Consider the following 20,100-nt stretch of genomic DNA (forward strand, 5'->3'; position numbering starts at 1 on the left):
CATCCAAAATGGCCGCCAGCGGGGGGACATAATATACTATAGGACCCTATGGGAAATACATACAAATGTATTCTTTTAGAGAACTACTAAATTGAATGATATAAAACATGACATGAATGTTCCTTATGAGGTGCTGACCAAGTGTTGCAGCTGTGTAGGCAAAAATGGCGTCGTTTAGTCTAAATGACATTAAAAAATTTATGAATGCAGATGTTTTTATGGTATGGCAGCCTTAGTAGGACATCCATGTAGAACGATAAGCTGGATAAATATAAGAACTACACGGACAATAACAGTTAAAGGACGACTATTTCATATTTTAGGAAGGGATTTTGATTTATTGGTGTTTAACGCTAGTTTCAACACTATTTGACTATTCCGTTGTAGTCAGTTTAAATTTATAGATGAAGAATTGGGAAAGGAAGAGGCCATTATTATTCATTTTAATCTGTCGCTAATCATGCCTATTTTTCAGATCTTACCAGGCAACCATATTCATATATAAAATTCTCCTGTCCCCCACCCCAAAAAATGAATAAATATCAAATGATTTTCATCTTATTTAACACATGTTTAAATTGATTGATTGTTTGCTGCTAATTTTTAACGCCCAGTGACAAATATTTCATGCATTTTTATAAAAACACGAGTTTAAAGTCCGGTATATAACTAAGAGATGTGATATGATTGCTAATGAGGCAACTATCCACCGGAGTTCAAATATGAAGAAGATGTAAGCAATTTAGGCAACCGTAAGGCCTTCAACACAAATGACAAAACCGGATGATGTAGAGTCGTCTATAAAAGGCTCGATATGAAAAGTGTGAAACAATTCAAACGAAAAAAAAAATAACGGTCTAATTATACATAACAAAACAATTTACAAAATATCAAATATGAGTCGAGACATGAACCACTTTACTAAAGGCTCCAGACTTGGGACAGGCACATAAATAAATAGGGCAGGGTTGATATAAACACGGAAATGTGGCATGATTGCCAATGAGACAACTATCTACAAGAGACCAAATTACACAGAAATTAACAGCTATAAGTCACCGTATGGCCTTCAACGATAAACACAGCCCATACCGCATAGTCAGCTTTAAAAGGCCCCGAAATCACAATTGTAAACCAATTCAAATGATTAAACTAACGGCCTAATTAATGTACAAAATAATTAACGAACAACAAATGTGAAACGTACACAACAACAAACGACAACCACGACAATCCTGACTTTGGACAGGCAAACACATACAGAATGTGGAGGGGGGTTAAACATGTTAGCGGGATCCCAACCCACCCCATAAAATGGGACAGTGGTGTAACAGTACACCCTGTTTGTGAGCGCTCAACCCTCCCCGAAGCTGGGACAGTGGTTTAACAGTACAATACAAGAACAACCTGCACAAATCAGTTGCAATTAGATTACTAGTAACTCAAAAGATTGGTACGAGACACACACAAAAAAACTAACATTAAGACATTAGACACAAAGCACCGAAATATTAGTATTTGCAATTACTGGAAGTATGTTCAAAGCTAATTACAACTAGTACTGAAATAAATCTTGTTCTCCCGGACTGAAGTATCAATCAGTTAACAACCAACGAATTTATTAAATACAGAATAACATACTAGTAGTCTGAGAACCTATGGTATACGTTGTATACTTGCATATAGATCCATGTACAATGAAAGTTTTTGAAATGAGGGTGATCCGAAGGTTTTGACCATCGAAATTTTGCAATAGTAATAGTTAGGACCAGAAGATTTTCTTCGAGGACCACAAGAGAAAATGATTCTGATAACTTTCCGATATCTTTACTTTATTCCAAAGTAATCCAGTTTGGTTACTTAAAAACAAATTTGGATAGACACGATGTCCTTATTTATCATATTCCAGACAAACATTGACGAATTCGTATGCAGTTTATTATTCTTAAAAATCAATTAGTGGGGGTTTTAGCCTGATTTGTTTAGCAAAATTGAGTTATAGGAAAGCACAAAGAAAAATGTTACGAACACTTTTTACAGTCATGTCTACCGGACGTATCTTCATTTTTAAAAAAATCACCGTAAACTTCATTTATGTCATCCAAAATAACAAAAATCTGCTTATATTCGACGCGAATTAAATTTTTGTTTTATTGATCTACCGTAGAATATCTCCAGAGGAGGTACAGATTCTTTTTTTTACTCTTCACTAGAAGACATTCTAGAGATGTGCAGAAGAGACCAATAAAACACGACCCAGGTATCCTACACAATTATTGATTCATTGAAGATGATACCATTTTTTTTAGAATAATCATTTTCTGTTATCATTGCTTGTAATTATAGGATGGGAAAGGTATACGTGTTTGCGGGGGATAGGGACGATATGGTTTTTCTAGGTTTGAACAAAATCAATAATAATAAAAATAATAAGCCAGTTTGATTTTTTTACTTTATCAATTACGATATCATACTGTCACCCCACTACTGAACCTCGTCCTGAAAATGTATGAAATATTTGTCATTGGACGAAAAACAAACAACATTCAACCAATCTCTGCAAAACAAACACAAAACTTAATAGTCTGGTTGTTTTTTATGCCCCTACGATATCAGAGGGTCATTATGGTTATCGGTCTGTGCGTCCGTTCGTCCGTCCGTCCGTTCGTCTGTCTGTCCTGATTCAGGTTAAAATTTTGGTCAAGGTAGTTTTTGATGAAGTTGAAGTCCAATCAACTTTAAACTAAATTCACATGTTCCCTATGATATGATTTTTCTAATTTGAATGCCAGATTAGAGTTTTGACCAACATTTCTCGGTCCACTGAACATAGAAAATGATAGTGTGCATGGGGCATCCATATACTATGGACACATTCTTGTTTTTCGGATGTTTCCAAAGGCTCCCACTGAACGTGTTTGAGCACCCTATAGCATGTTCCACATATGTCTGATACCCGAACGGTAATTTGCAAGTTTATATTTTTACATAATATTCTTTCTGCTCTTGTTCTACACGTAGCTCTCAGCTTATTGCGTCAATAGAGGAAAACGAACGGAGAACGCTAGCGGTATTTCTATTTTACCTACAATGACAAAATCCCGAGGATCTGTAATGTCATGCCTGGTCAATTAAAGGCAGTTTATTAACCTGTAGAGCATCATCCTATAGTTATAGGAAACTACTGCGTGTAAACCTTATATGATACGTATTGTCCACAAAAACCTGCGTAGGTATGCAATGTCGGTATCTGGAGGCTCTTTGTCTTGTCTGAAAACGGCACGAACATTGCTGTCAGTTACCGCTTACGTTTCGGGTATTTAATGCCACCCTTCCACGTAGTTGTTGATGGTGCGCAACCGGTGAATAGCGAGTCACATTTTACAAAGAACCCTTGCAAGAGAATTAACAATTAAAGTTCAAACTTAGTTTGTTTTGTTTTTGTAAAGACTTGGTTAGAGTTAAATAAAGTAAACAAAGAAAGTACATGCTTTAGAGTGTGTATGACAGCAAGTATTGTTTGGAATGTTTGAAAGGCAGATCAAACGGGTTAGAAAATTGCAGTCCTCAGAAATTACAGTGCGAAATGTTTTGAAACTTTGCAGGAATATGTTTAAGAGTCGGTTCTGCATTAAGTACAACCCGTCCAAAATTTTTGACCACGGATAAACACACCTGTAATTAAATGTCCGTAACTATTGAGTTCGAAAAAAAATAAAAATTTCAAGTTGGTTTAAATTCTAAGGGTTGGCGACGGCTTTTTTTGCTCTCTCATTACTCCTTTTTTTTACGGCTTTCCTTCAAGGTTTCATATCCTTTCTGCTAAACCCTCGCCTCCTGTCAGTGTTCCAAAATGTAAAGAAGAAGAACTTTTAAGGGGTATATTATTTTTATTCTTCATGGAATAATTATTATGAAATGTCTGTTCCATAAGGAAAAATTATAAAGAAATTATACATGATAAAGTTTTCGAAGGGACGTTTGTTATAAGAAATCAATATACGCGAAGATTTAATTGATACACAGGTAATTTAAGTATTACATGCAATATAAAGGTAGAAAAAAAACAAGCCGGTAACAACCGTTGCCGGATAGTTTTTCTGCATGATTTTTATAAAAAAAAAGAAGATGTGGTATAATTGCCAATTTTAGTCAGGTCAAGGTCTGGCCAGAACAAAGTTGAAGAGCATTGAGGACACTAAAATTCCAAAAAGATGTGCCAAATACGGCTAAGGTAATATATGTCAGGGATACGAAAATCCTTAGTCTATTAATAATGCACCAATATTCATATGAAACTTTAGATGCAAAATCGAGAAAAAAAACCTAAAATGATGACATTTTCTTTTTGTACTAGTGAGTTGAATTTAATTATACCCCACGCAACGAAGTTGCGGATGGTATAATGTTTTTGACCCGTCCGTCTGTCTGTCCGTCTGTCCGTCAGTCCTGTTTCTTGTCATCGCAACTCCTCTCAAACCACACAACAGAATTTCATGAAACCTTTTTAGATAATAAGGACATACTATGTAGTTGTGCATATCGACAGGAAATTACGATTCATTTTTTTTCTAGGAGTTACGCCCCTTTGAACTTATTTGCTTCAATGTACTACTGCAACAGTTTGTCTCGCAACTCCTCTGAAACCACACCACAGAATTTCATGAAACTTTGTAGATAATAAGGACATACTATGTAGATGTGCATATCGACAGGAAATTACGATTCAATTTTTTTTTCTAGGAGTTACGTCCCTTTGAACTTATTTGCTTTAATGTACTACTGCAACAGCTTGTCATCGCAACTCCTCTGAAACCACACAACAGAATTTCATGAAACCTTTTTAGATAATAAGGACATACTATGTAGATGTGCATATGGACAGGAAATTACGATTCATTTTTTTTTCTAGGAGTTACGCCCCTTTGAACTTATTTGCTTCAATGTACTACTGCAACAGTTTGTCATCGCAACTCCTCTGAAACAACACCACAGAATTTCATGAAACTTTGTAGATAATAAGGACATACTATGTAGATGTGCATATCGACAGGAAATTACGATTCAATTTTATTTCTAGGAGTTGCGCCCCTTTGAACTTATTTGCACTTAACAAATGATGATAATTCGTCAACCTATAAAGATTTAGTTATGAGCAGGAAAAGGAGAGTAGATAATAAGCCTAATAATAAGATAACTTGCAAAATTGATATATAAAATGAGTGTTATTTATATAAATAAACTTATGACTATCCTAAGACCATCATAAGACACCTCTCGTGTAGTCCTAACTGTATGACCAACTTTAAGAGATGTTCTAATTGAGGACAACTTTGTGAAACCAACTTAGGACTTAGATATGTCTTAAGACAATCCTAAGACATGTCTAAGTCCTAAGACAGCTTTTGAAACTGGCCGCAGATCAGACTAAATTGACATTACTTTTTTCGCAATTATATAAACCTAGTGATGTCTGAGTTGAATGGAATGAACATGATATTTGTTATGCAAATGACAATAGTCAACTATTCTCGACCGTTAGCTAGTTTGGCATTTTCAACTTTTTTTTCTATACCAGCGTCACTGGTGAGTCTTTTGTAGCCGAAACGCGCGTTTGGCGCATTTACTAAATTTTAATCCTGTTATCTAGGATGAGTTTATTTACAATCATATTTTATACCAATCAAACGTACGTGTTTGTGACTGTTTTATAGAAATAATAACATTCCTTCACTTCTTTCATATCCCAACTATCACATCGGTTTGGCGTAATGATCAAAGCTGATGCCTTGTATATAGTGAACGTGAAGCACTGTCCACGTATAAAGAACACCCACAACATCCTTTGATAGAGTGTAAATAAGACAGCTAGTATAACTCTTATCTGTTAAAGTCATTTATTTCATTCTTTTTACAATTTATTTTTGTATCGTAGTTCTCAGTAGTGTGTAATTTATCCGATTTCATAGAGGTCACAGCCTTTTAACATGTGTTAGTTTAAGTAGAATTGTATTATGTATTAATAGGTTGGTGCATTTTTGGTGCATATTTGTTGGCAATTTAGGTCAGGTAAACAAGTAGAATTAATTAGATCAAATTATTGGTGCATAGTTGGTGCATTCTTGGTGACAAATGTTTATACAAGGACTCTGTTTTAGAGAAGAAAGAATTGAAGGCGAGAAGGAATAATACAATATGAAACGTTCGAACGGATTATGTTATTCTATGCAGATTTTGGCAGATATTGGGAGGACCATTATAGATTCATAGAAAGGTTGTGCTACATTACTATTCATTTGTATTTAATTTTGTGTTTTTTTGTCCGCACAGTAAAGGACACTGTTGCATGGTTTTTTTCTGCATAGTATTGAACTCTATGCGTGTTTTTATTTTTTGTGTACACCGTATCGGTCATTGTTGCCTAATTCTTTTGTATACGGAATGTAACGAAATCCGTTTGTGGAAATTTGTGAAAGTAATGTGCCGTGAGTGCCTGACATTTTTCTATGTGAATCTTCGAATCATATATTTTGTAAACTGTATCTTATGTAAATATTCGCCTGGAATGGACTGATAATAAACAATAGATTAGTCGATTTACTAGTATATTTTCATTTAACATCTCTGAAATATCTGTCGTCAAATTGTCCGTTATTTCAATGTACCCGGCCTGACGTGAAAGTTTTATGATACTCGACCGTCGTGGCATTTTTGTTGCCAAAAGTGGGATCCAACAAGAACAAACAGTGACTTTATATATTTCAAAATATAGGTAACGAGATAGAAGACGTGTTTTAATAGAAGATTTAAACAGAAATAAAATTCAAGTGATAAATTTACTTAGATAATTTTCTTTTTAGAATTATTTTTCATATAACTTGTTTTGACATTGCTTTGTTTTTGTTATCAAATTGTCAGTATGCGGACTTTAACGAGCTTTACATTTGTTTTATTATTTATTGAAATGTGTTGTGATAATTTCCTGTGGTCAATTAAATCCACATGCTTATAGAAAAGATGGAATGACAGAGTGTAAATAAGACAATATTACTTTTATCTGTTCAAGTAATTTTAAAAATTATTTTTGTATCGTAGTTATCAGTGGTGTGTAATGTATCCGATTTCCTAGAGGTCATAGCCTTTTAACATGTGATAGTTTAAGAAGAGTTCTACTAACTGTATTAATAGGTTAGTGCATTTTTGTTGATTATTTGGTGGCAATTTAGGTCAGGTTAACAAGCAGAATTTATGTAAAATTCTTTTTGCATAGTTGGTGCATTCTTGGTGACAAATGTTTATACAAGGACTCTGTTTTAGAGTTAAAAGAATTGAAGGCGAGAAGGAACAATACAATATAAAACGTTTTAAAGGATATTGTTATTCTATGCAGATTTTGGCAGATCTTAAGAGGACCCTTTTATTATTTTTTTGTGAAAGTTATGTACTGTGAGTGCCTAACATATGTTTATGTGAATCTTCGCTTCATGTATTTTGTAAACTGTATATTATGTAAATATTCGCCTGGAATGGAATTCTAATTAAAAAATAGACTAGTCGATTTACTAGTATATTTTCATTTAACATCTCTGAATTATCTGTCGTCAAATTGTCCTTTATTTCAATTTACCCGGTCTGACTTGAAAGTTTTATGATACTCGACCGCCGTGGCGAGGTCCTCGTTGTTCCTTTTGATGGTATGTTGGACGGTGTTTTTTTTTTCTCTTTTTTTCTATCATGATTGCTTTTGCCAATGACAAACGAAAGACTAACATTTTTTCCAGGAAAGCAGTTTGTAGAACGAATCTTTGCCCTTCCTTTATTAATTTGCTTTTTCATGCACATGAAATATTTGCCACTGAACAATAAACAAGCAACAACCAATCAATCATTAGCTAAGAAAATTAATAACAAGGCTAATTGATATATAAATATATCACTTTTATCTGGATTCGGGGAAAAAATCTTGAATGGAACTCATATGTATAATTCATTTTATCTTCTTATCCGAATTCGGATAACAACCAAGACGAATTAATATTAAATATAGATATACTTATCCCAATTTTGATAAGGATACTCATTGCATACTAAACTCTGTGAGGTAGGCAATCTATACTTCTTATCCGAATTTGGATAAGAGCAGTTATTTCTCCTTGGTAATCTGTTTTACCTCTTTTATCCAAATTCGGATAACACAAGTTTCTGTTGCCTACCAAAGTTCCTATATCAGAATTCTCGCTTATCCGAAACACCCATGGACTTGAGCATATGGAAATGCTCAAAAGCAATTGGAAGCTGTTATAGTCAGAAACGTATAGTGGAAACAAAATGTACATACACAGTGATTACTAAACAGCAGAGAATGATTGACGCTGGAGAAACACTCAGTGGTTTAGCAAGGTGTGGAAATCTGACAAACGTGAAATTAAAATGTCGACAGATTTCTGAAAAGGACAAACACGTTTATGAACAATACATTACGGTCGAAGTGAATATCCGTTATTCAAAAGTCAATTAAACCACATATTTACCGAAACAAAAGACAGTAATTGTTTTATTGCGTATTCCGATAGAGCAAATGTAGTTGGTGACACATATTTACCAAAACCAATTGTACATCAAACAATTTTACCATAATTATACACGTAAAAACACGCTACGTTTTTCGCGGCGAATATACTTTTTCCTCAAGTTTTATTAAAAATCCAATTCATATAGAAAAACCTTCTTAAAAATCTATCAGTATGGAATAATGCTTGTTATTTCCCATGCAATTCTTTAGAAAAAGTCAACCAAGGTTTAATGTGGTAACTTAATCCGATCAAACAAAGTTTTAGCCAATGCTAAATTAATAAAGGGGCTTGCATGTTTTTATAAAATCCAAGAGAACAGCTTAGTTTTAGTTTTTGTGCATGAAAGGCTCTAATTAAGTAGCACCAGGCGGACTATTAAGTCCCTAAGGGTACATTGCATCATCCTATCATGCAGTAGCAATTGCTTCGGTATTGTCATGATTTAAAGGATACGAATTGTTTGTAAATTTTCAGTTCACAAGATTATGCAATTATGCAATTCACGCAGGCAAAGTTCAACTTATAAAATTTAGGCTCCCTCATATTTTATTGCTCTCAAACAATTTTTTTTGCTTTCAGAATCTTTGGTCACGGGCACACCTGATAAACTTTTAGTAACTGCGAGTTCTCTTATATCGGGACTATGTGTGTTTTGTCTGTATATTAGTTGTTTTTGTGTGCTTCGTGCTGATCTGATGAGTCAACCCATTCCCAAGTGATTTTTAAAGTTTGTTCTTGTGTTGTGCTGTTACATTTTTGTCTCAGGTCAGGTAGGGGGTTGAGCACCATCAAACATGTTAAACCCCAGCAAATTCTTAATATGCCTGTCCCAATTCAGGAACTCAAAAGAAAGACCGATAAATAAAATCATAAATACCATATAAGCTTCCGCTGTTGCCAAATGTAAAACAGTGTCGTCGCTAACCATCCAATTCGGTAATTCTATCTTCAAATTTTCAATTCCTCCCAATTTTTCGGCTTCTTGGTGAATATCGATCCCTGATTGACAGAACTCCCAACTTCCATTTTTATATCCCATAGCGTCACCTACGCCACTCAACACCATCGCGGCTACATATCTTTCCAATATTGGATCTGCCATTTTAATGAAAAACAATATTTCTGCTTCTAAATGTAGGCATTAGCAACGGCTGTCTATACGAGTTGGTTTTTCTACTTTCTGTTTTGTGATGTTTATGTTAGACAATACTTTTCGGTTATTTCCCACACCAACTCACATTTAGCCCTAATACTCAGGTCATTTAAAACAATGTCGAAAATTGAATCAAAGCTACTAATTTAAACCGCCCTCTTTATTAGGAATTCTAAACAAACAATTGTTACGGTTCAATCTTGATAATGTCACAAGAATATATTGAAACATTTTTTGATAATTGGTGCAATATTTTGTTTTTCCTGTTAGCATGTTCAAAGGAAATTTTGAGTTATTTAGAAAAGATTTCGATAAAATTTTAACCACGTTTTTCATGACCGATCAAATGATTTTCAAGAGTAAAAACTTCTAAATATTTTCATTGGTATAATGATAGATTATTTGTAAATTTTCAATACTATACTGAAAAATATCTCTAAAATTGGTTTTCAAATGTTATAAAATAACCACTAGCAACGTAAGGCTAAGATAGCACTTCATAAAGTTCAGCATTTTTTTCTCTTTCTGATAAACTCAACATCAAGTAATTCCCTCGCATGTTAGGTTACTTTTGTCGTTTTATTATTGGTAACAGGAACGTACGTTAACAATATATCACCGTATTAAGTTCTGTCATGTTATTTTTTTGTCTATCTTGTTACCGATACCAGTATTCCATTTAGTATATGATTAAGACGTTGTAACCTTTGAACGAGTTCAATCAACCAAACATTTCATTATGTTTATAATTATATGTAATGATATACTTTTTAAAGACGTTTCAGTCAAATACTGTCTTTCATGTTACTGTTATCTGTGTTTTTGTTAGATGTATTTCTATTTGTATCCATTTGATGAGTTAAGTCACATGTGGAGCAGGATCTGCTTATGGAATAACCGTTTCACAGATGATATCGGATATGTTCCTTATGTCGTAACTACAATACCCTCCCTTTTCACGAATGTTACTTACCGAATTAGACTATTTACCGGATTTGTAATAACATAAGAAACACGGCGGGTGCCACATGTGGAGCAGGATCTGGTTACCCTTCCGGGGCACCTGAAATCACCCCCAGTTTTTGGTGGGGTTCGTGTTGCTTAGTCTTTGGTTTTCTATGTTGTGTCATCTGTACTATTATTTGTCTGTTTGTCTTTTTGTTTTTGGCCATGGCGTTGTCAGTTTGTTTTCGATCTATGAGTTTGACTGTCCCTCTGGTATCTTTCGTCCCTCTTTTTTAAGCCTTTTCCAACTGATTTTTATAGTTTGTTCTTATGTTGTACTGTTACACCACTGTTCCAGGTTAGGGGGAGGGTTGGGCGCCCACTAACATGTTTAACCCCGCCACATTCTATATGTGCCTGTCCCAAGTCAGAAGCCTGTAATTGAGAGGTCGTTGTTTGTTGCTGATGATCATATGTATTTGTTTTGTATTGTTCTTGTATTGTTCTGTTGCTTCACTGTCCCAGGATTAGGGGGAGGGTTAGGCGCCCGCTAACATGTTTAACCCCGCCACATTTTGTATGTGCCTGTCCCAAGTCAGGAGCCTGTAATTCAGTGGTTGTCGTTTGTTGCTGTGTTACATATTTATTTTTCGTTCATTATTTTGTACATAAATTAGGCCGTTAGTTTTCTCGTTTGAATTGTTTTACAATTGTCATTTCGGGCCTTTTATAGCTGACTATGCGGCATGGGCTTTGCTCATTGTTGAAGGCCGTATAGTGACCTATATAGTTGTTAATTTCTGTGTCGTTTTGTCTCTTGTGGGGAATTGTCTCATTGGCAATCATACCACATCTTCTTTTTTTTATATATAGTAACAGGATAGACATATCAGCATTGACAAATGTCTTCATTTATGAAAGTTGTTGTGAAATAACTTCTCCCTTTGGTGAAGTGATAATGTTTTTGTTGTGAGCTCGGTTTGCAACGCGTAATTGCACTTTTGACAAGAATAATGTTGTTGTAATTAATTAATTTGTCGGTAACGGCATAGACACGATAAAAGGGTACCCACTAATTTTTTTCATTAAATGTGTTAATTGTTTTTTCTCTACATTGCTATGCTGTGTTAAGTTTTTAGTATGGTTTGTGCTTTTGAAATCAACTCTGAATATTTCCATATTCATAGGGAGAAAAAAAATTAACGGTTGATCTAGTATTGGTTTCAGGATAGACATGTATTTAGTGTACGCCGATTGAATTCAGTTTGTACAAAAATATGTACATAAATAATAAAGAAGCGGTGGATTGTTTCGTCAGAGTTATTATTAACATTCTAAACAAGTTCCTTTTGCAGATATCAATCTTTCAAACTTTTCATTTTTAAAAACCATTACAACTGTATTTTCCATCAAAAATATAATTTTAAGCATAGGTATACTAAAAAGTCGACAATTTTTTGAAAATGACCCACCTAATGTTAACGATAGACAGTAATAGGCGTTTTAATTTATGTTATTAACAGTAGTTTATACTTCGTTTGTGGTGTCCTGGTGTGCTGTCTTGAATTCATGAGAGGTGTCCGTTGTTATTCTGTGGTTTACATCTTGTATGTACTATTATATTATATTATGTATTTCTCTGTGCTGAGTGTTCTTGCGTTTGTTTGTACTGTATTCCTGTCACGTAATGTTGTCATTTTAGCGGTAGTTTTAACATTGCCGTATAAGCGGGAGGTTTGGCTAGCCATAAAACCAGATTCAACCCACCATTTGTTTCTTAAATGTCCTGTACAAAGTCAGGAATATGGCAGTCGTTATCAAACAGTCCGTTTCTATGTATGTTGGCGTTTGTTTTTGTTGCAGTTCAGTGTTTCTGTTGTTCCTTTGTATTCCTCTTATAGTTGATGTGTTTCCCTCGGTTTTAGTTTGTAACCCGGATTTGTTTTTGCTTAATCGATTTATGACTATTAAACAGCGGGATACTACTGTTGCCTTTATTTATTCCTAAACCAAATCGCAATTGAAACTTTAGTGCGTCTTTCAATGGTTTCTTTCTTCAATGCTTACATTCTTTGATCTGCGGCCAACAAATTTCAGGCGAATAAATACTGGCTTTTAAGGAATAATACAGCAGCGACCTCTTTTAAATTACAATTGTAACCGGAGAGCATGATTAACCTTCCAAAATTCATTACTGTACCAGCCGGGATTCGATCTCGGAAACCATGGGACAGTAAGCCACCGCTTACCAACTGAGCTAAAGGAGTGTTTCACTAGCGTAACTCATGGAGGGCGGTTATATTAAAATGTACTAGAACACATCCGCGGGTCCGTGACTGAACTAAAGTAACTATGCTTTATTTTTAGCCTGAATTTTTAGTATTGGTATTGTCATCTTATAAAAAGTAAAATAACAAAAATACCGAACTCGGAGTCATGATGATTATAAGAAGCACAGTTTTCTCTGCTTTCAAAATCTTTCTGTTTGAACCCATCCTGTGTTTTTTACTACAACCGGGAGTGTTGTTTCATGCCGATGAGAGCGGACGTGAACATTTTTGCAGAAAGAATCTTCCAACATCTTTGACATTGCTTTCTCAAATTAATTTCATGGATAAATTTTATTATCATCACATCGTATACTTTATGTTTTGGATTATATTTTGTTGTTGAGGAAAGTTTCTGCAGATATTTTCATGATTGTTTGAGACATGCGCTCTTGTGGTCTATTTGTAATTTCCATGTGGGAAACTATCAGACCATTCGTTTTGATATCTGAGGGGTTTAGCTGTCCTCCTAATGGATCGGTAGTTTTTTTTCGAGATCCTTTATCGTAGGATTTTGGGTTTTTCTTTACCATGTAACAGCTGGGCATTTAGCAATATCGGTTTGGAATCCAAATATGTCCTTACCGGTTTCCCGTTCGTTGCATTGATATTTGTACAGCATTCGGGTGACCTTGTCCCTTATTTTGAATATAATTGTTTTCATATTTTGCATTTTTTTTACTTTGAGGATGAGCGAATCGGGTAAATGTGTGTTCGTGTTTTATTGCATTGTACTTATTGTTTTGGGGAAGGTTTTGGTAGTAAGATCCGTCACGTTTTTACGTCACGTCGGCTAAAAAAATGGACCGTTCGTTATTTTATTAGTATAGATACCGGTTACTGAGGCTTCTACTCAACACTCAAGGTAATAATATTTTGTATTTCTTAGGAAATATGCAATACTGATAAATAAAAGCATTCGTATTTCAGAATAGAAAACCTCTTGTAATATAATAAAACAACACTGTATGATACTGATTACTTGAAATGATGTAAAGGGACCAGTAATGTGTGGTCATTTTAACTGTACTGACTGGTATTCTTTAGTATGAGTAGTTTCAATCTCTACGTATATTTTATTTTCATTTTAAATCTTTTATGGTAATATTCTTTACAAAGCACAAAAATGTCAGTATTCACCTCATAAGCTAACAAAACCTTTAAACAGACTTATTAAGAAGGGATATAGTTACGATACTGTTGTCAGGTCATTAAAGATTGCATATTTTGGCTTTAATATTGATTCACTTATAGGGTCTTTGCATCGGGATTAAACATATTTATTCTAAAACCAGTTGTTGGCATGACACGGGTTATGTTCTTCTCATATATTTTATGATGGTATAATACTAAACCCCTAACAGGAGGGATTGTGCCTGATATTCATATGATGAAGACATAATCTTTCACTCAGTTTAATTGAGGACTGGAGCTGACATGTCAGTAACTGCTAGTAGTCTGTTGTTATTTATGTATTATTGTCATTTTGTTTATTTTCTTTTGTTTCCTATTCTGACATCGGACTCGGACTTCTCTTAAACTGAGTTTTACTGTGCGTACTGTTGTACGTTTGTTTTTTCTACATTGGCTAGAGGTATAGGGGGAGGGTTGAGATCTCAAAAAACATGCATTTTTGCGCCTGTCCCAAGTCAGGAGCCTCTGGCCTTTGTTAGTCTTGTATCATTTTTAATTTTAGTTTCTTGTGTATAATTTGGAGTTTAGTATGACGTCCATTATCACTGAACTAGTATACATATTTGTTTAGGGGCCAGCTGAAGGACGCCTCCAGGTGCGGGAGTTTCTCGCTGCATTGAAGACCCATTGGTGGCCTTCGGCTGTTGTCTGCTCTATGGTCGGGTTGTTGTCTCTTTGACACATTCCCCATTTCCATTCTCAATTTTATTAACATTGCCTCTTCAAACGCTTTGAACGGGGCCTCGGTGGCCCAGTGGTCTAAGTAGTCGAACTACTGTATCACTAGCCAGTCAACACTGAGGTTGTGAGTTCGAATCCCGCACGAGGCAGGTGCACTCGACTCAAGTCTAAATTGACTAGGTTTGTCAGTTTTCCTACCGAAGGTCGGTGGTTTTCTCCGGGCACTCCGGCTTCCTCCACCAATAAACTGACCGCCACGAAATAGTACAATAGTGTTGAAAGTGGCGTTAAACACCAATCAATCTATCAACACTTTGATTAGTAAGTCGCTAGTACTGTTATACATTCATTTCTCTACAGCGATGTTTTTGATATAAAATGAGCAAATTGACAGTTTATTCCTAGAGAAAATGTATATCGTATGCACTTTTTTTGTTCTTAAAACTTTTATTAATATCTTGAGGGAAATGAAGGCTTCAGAGCAAATGCAATGTGATTTCTATTTTAATTCATATTCCCAAGGGGCATAACTCATTAATAATATTTGATCAGAATTTATTTTCGAAAGTGTCAAAGACATTGCTGATATAAACCTACGATAAAAGATTCATTAAATTTTGGCAATAATTGAACACATGAGAGCGATACCATTGCAATTTTCCATATAAGCAATATTTTCAAGGGCACAACTCTTTTAAAACAAGCATTCTGAGAGTATTGCATGGCAATACATAGTCCACTACCGGGTAAAAATTCATTATACTGGAACAAAAAGCTAACTTGTTCGATAACTTGTCATGGTGTAAACAAAAAGAAAATATCAAGTCAATATCTTCAAGCATGACTAAAATCAGTGTGGAAAACTGATTAAATGAGTGAATTTTTCAAGTCCAAGGACCATAACTCTGCACAAAATTATCAGACCGAAACAAAATTTCGAACTTGACCTGTATAACTTGTCATGATAAAACTATATACCAATTATCAATCAATATCTTCAAGCATGATGAAAAAAAGTGTGGAAAACACTTTAACATTAGATATGATTAATAGTTCTCTAAAATTAGATATGATGTAATACAGTGTATATCTATTTTCAAATTATAATCAAATATAATTAATAGTTCCAAATATTTTATTTGTCACAAACTAATATAGATTTGTAACTTATCTATAAAATGTCAACAATTTTGTTTATCTACACAATGTAACGTAATATATACATTAATAAAAATAGATTATTATCTAATTAAAGGATTTCACTTCATAATTTATATATATATATATATAGCATTCAGAAAATTAGTTTATACAAAATAACAAACAAACCTGCCAAAAAATTCTTCAAATAATTTACCAAAGAATGTCTTTTAAAAAATGAGTTATCTCCCTTTGTACAGAAATATGGTTTAACATAGTACTCTTAACATTAGATATGGTCCAGAATTATGGTCCATAACTCTGGACTAAATCATCAGACCGGAACAAAATTCGAACTTGATCTATAACTTGTCATGGCAAAAATATATACTAAATATCAAATCAATATTTTCAAGAACGAAGAAAGTGTGGAAAACTGATTTGCCGGACTGACGGATGGACAGACGGACGGGCTTCGTCGGTAGGGGACTAATAATTGATCGGCACTGATTTTTTAACTCTTCAAGTACATTGATGATATGAATTATAATATAAGTTTCATAAAAATCGGGCAAGAGTTGTACACATTAGAGCGTTCATATGGCAATTTTCCATATAATAAATATTTCTAAAGGGGCATAACTCTTTAAAAAAAATTGATCGGTTCTAATTTTCAAATTAGTCCAAGACATTGCTAATATAAACCTATGATTTAAATTTCATAAAATTCTGGCAAGAATTGTACATATGAGAGCGCCAACAATGCAGTTCTCCATATATTTATATTTCCAAGGGGCATAACTCTTTTAAATTAATTGATCGGTACTGATTTTCGAACTCGTCCAAGACACTGCTAATATAAACCTACGATATAAGTTTCATAAAAAAAACTGGCAAGAATTGTACAAATGAGAGCACTAACAATGCAATTTAAATAAAATTAATGTTTCAAAGGGGTATAGCTCTTTTAAAAATAATTGATCGGCACTGATTTAAGAACTCGTCCAAGACATTGCTGATATAAACCTATGATATAAGTTTCATAAAAATCTGGCAAGAATTGTACACGTGAGATCGGACGGACGAACACACTGACGGACGGACGCCCAGTATTTCCATGTCCCCCACAACGCGTTACGCGGGGGACAAAAATATTTAAATGTACGGTTTGCCGTTTACGCCCACCAAATTTGGTCAAAAAGGCTTTTTTCCCTTCTTAGTCAATTGGTTAATTGTGTAACTTAATTTTTCACAAGCGCCTTCAAACAAACTATCAATATTGAGGTGAAACATATATGTATTAATATAGATCTAAACCATGACAAATTTGATCAAAACCATGACGAATTTCTAGACTCTTAACAGAACCATGTCAATCGCTTAACTAACCATACCAATTTCGACATTTTGGTTATCCTGCGTTAATTTCTTAAAAACAACCATTTCAATTTATATCGTTTGACTTACAATATAGATTCAAACATGTAATTTACTTTGTATTTGCTCATTTGAAAAGAACTGAGGCAATCGTTCTTGGAAGTAACCTAACTAATCCCAGACCAACTTAACCAAACTATGACAAAATCACTGTACTAAACGCTCCTCGATATGACGACCTTACTACCAGTGCATTTGGTCTCTGGCGGAGAGTTGTCTCAATTTTGAATATTTGATTGATATATTAAATTGTTCTCGTTTTCAAAGGGTAACTCTATAAGAGGTAGGATCAATTTTCTCTGAATTTCTTAAATCAAAGTCCAAATCCGAAAGTAGTTGAAACCAGCTGAGATTTGAACATTGAAGAGTCTAAGTAATATACATTCAAGATGTTATGATAATTTCAAGTATGTCAATAAAATCAAAATGTTATTCAGCGCTCTGCATTGTTGTTGAAGACAGCTTTGTAACAACACCACATATATATGATGTTTTTGTAAAACTTTAACTCGAGAACATCCTTAACCATTATTTATTGATTTGTTTCAGAAAGACAAACATAGCTTTGCTTCTAATATAATTTTGGTTCTGGAAAAGAATTTCTTTCTTTTTTTTTTTGCGTTATTGTATCAAAATTTAAATAATAAAATCTAATAAAATGACAGTTGTGAATCACCTTGAGGCATTTAAAATTTCGTATTATGATCTTTTATTTTGGAATATGTGGTTCAAATATTGCTTTTTAATTTTTTTTATTTATAAGAATTACTTTACACTATATCATCGACATTTATTATGTTCAGGCAAATTCAATCCTTGTATTTCATCTTCCAGCAATATATTAAGCTTTTGAAATTTTACTTGTTCGAATGATAGGTTTTTTATCAAGCTTTTATAATGAAGAAGCATATAATCGATATATTTAGCATGCCGATTCATTTATAGCATTCTTGCACACTAGTTAACAAATATTTTAAATTTCTGTATAAAGGCATTTAAAGTAATTGCAAATGGCTGATATTTTTGTTCGAGCATATTGTTTTTCTTAAATTGTTTAACATTTCATAGCGGTATAACATGTTACTTTTATTATTCTTCCCTTAGTTTATTTATTTTGTATTTACATTGTATCATAGGTCAAATTTATTTGTTAAGTGTATGTTCACTGGTGTTAATATGTCCTTTGATTGAGTTAAGCTATTTCAGTTGACATTTTAAAGTGTGTCTTTCTATGTTGTGATGTTACACTACTGTTTCAGAAAAAGGGTGAAGGTTTGGTACCATTAAAACGTTTAAACCCGCTGCATTTGTTTGCACCTGTCCTAAGTCAGGAATCTGATGTTCAGTAGTTGTCGTTTGTTGATGTGGTTCATAAGTGTTTCTCGTTTCTCGTTTTTTATATAGATTAGATCGTTGGTTTCCCCCGTTTGAATGGTTTTACACTAGTGTTTTTGGGGCCCTTTATAGCTTGCTGTTCGGTGTGAGCCAAGGCTCCGTGTTGAAGACCGTACTTTGACCTATAATGGTTTACTTTTATAAATTTTGACTTGGATGGAGAGTTGTCTCATTGGCACTCATACCACATCTTCTTATATCTATTAACGACAAACACGACCGAGAGTTTTATCGAAGATATTCAAATTTTGAAACTGGAAGCTTAGTTACAAACATAAGTATTAGTGATCATAACTTACTTATAGAAAAGGGCAGATATTTCAAATTCATCGGAAGCCAAAGAACGTATATAATCTGTAAAACCAAGGAGGGTTGTATGTCTCATACAACCTCCTTGGTAAAACCGTAGAAGATGAAGATGGTTAAAACCTATTTTTACTATATTGTCAAAATAACCAAAAAAATAAGTATCAATAATTCTTTTTAATGAGATTGATATAGATAATCCTATATTTCCAAATCTCTCTGATACTGAAAAAAATCCCTTAAATCTAAATCAAGTGAATAAACAGGTTTCTTTATAAAAACAGTCTTTGGAGCCGAGGATAGGAGACTTATAGTAAATATGTTACAGTGAATTTGTAAAATCGCTGAAATTTCAGGGATTTTGTATAATCACTGAACTGGTTAGTTATTTTATAAAATCCCTGATTTTGACTAGGGATTTTACAAAATCACTGAAATAGTTAAGATCTTTTTAACAGATTCACTAATTAAATTTAGGCAATTTGTAAAAAAAAATAATTGTTTTTGATAAAATAATTATCTTAAAAAAGCCTACAGAAGTTACAATCTACAAGTATGAGGTTAATTTAGCATTTTTTATTAATACTAAGTGCCAATAAGCAAGCTAATCCTGATATCAAGGATATGGTTATCACATAGATGCTTTGAATAGACTGGCCTGTTAAGTGTCAAATTTGTACAATTTGAAAAGAACAGAAGACACCATTCAGGCATAAACAGAGCTCCATACAAAGCTTTGCAAAAGTTGGGCTAACATCATCCTCACTCCCCGATGAACTTAATTATAGCTAAAACTGACAGCGAAGAGTATTTTTCTGATTTAGCAAACATGGAGCTCAATATAAATACTGATGACGAAAACACATGTACAAATGATGATGATCAAAACCTGATATGTGTTGTGTGTCATACAACTTTATGTTCTAATTGTAAACAAACTGTACATGCT

At 33.8% G+C, this 20,100-nt stretch overlaps 1 protein-coding gene across 1 annotated transcript in view; it reads right to left on the reverse strand.

Annotated features, from left to right (window-relative positions):
- The window catches only part of LOC127736036 (ADP-ribosylhydrolase ARH1-like), a 28,165-nt gene extending 18,310 nt beyond the window's left edge, over nucleotides 1–9,855 (reverse strand). Inside the window, exon 1 of the mRNA XM_052246535.1 lies at nucleotides 9,451–9,855. Within this exon, the coding sequence (XP_052102495.1) occupies nucleotides 9,451–9,675 (225 nt within the window). The 5' untranslated portion in view covers nucleotides 9,676–9,855. The remainder of the gene's footprint in view (nucleotides 1–9,450) is intronic.
- Nucleotides 9,856–20,100: the final 10,245 nt, after the last annotated feature.

Source organism: Mytilus californianus, unplaced genomic scaffold, assembly GCF_021869535.1.
Source record: "Mytilus californianus isolate M0D057914Y unplaced genomic scaffold, xbMytCali1.0.p SCAF_3, whole genome shotgun sequence".
Lineage (NCBI taxonomy): Eukaryota > Metazoa > Mollusca > Bivalvia > Mytilida > Mytilidae > Mytilus > Mytilus californianus.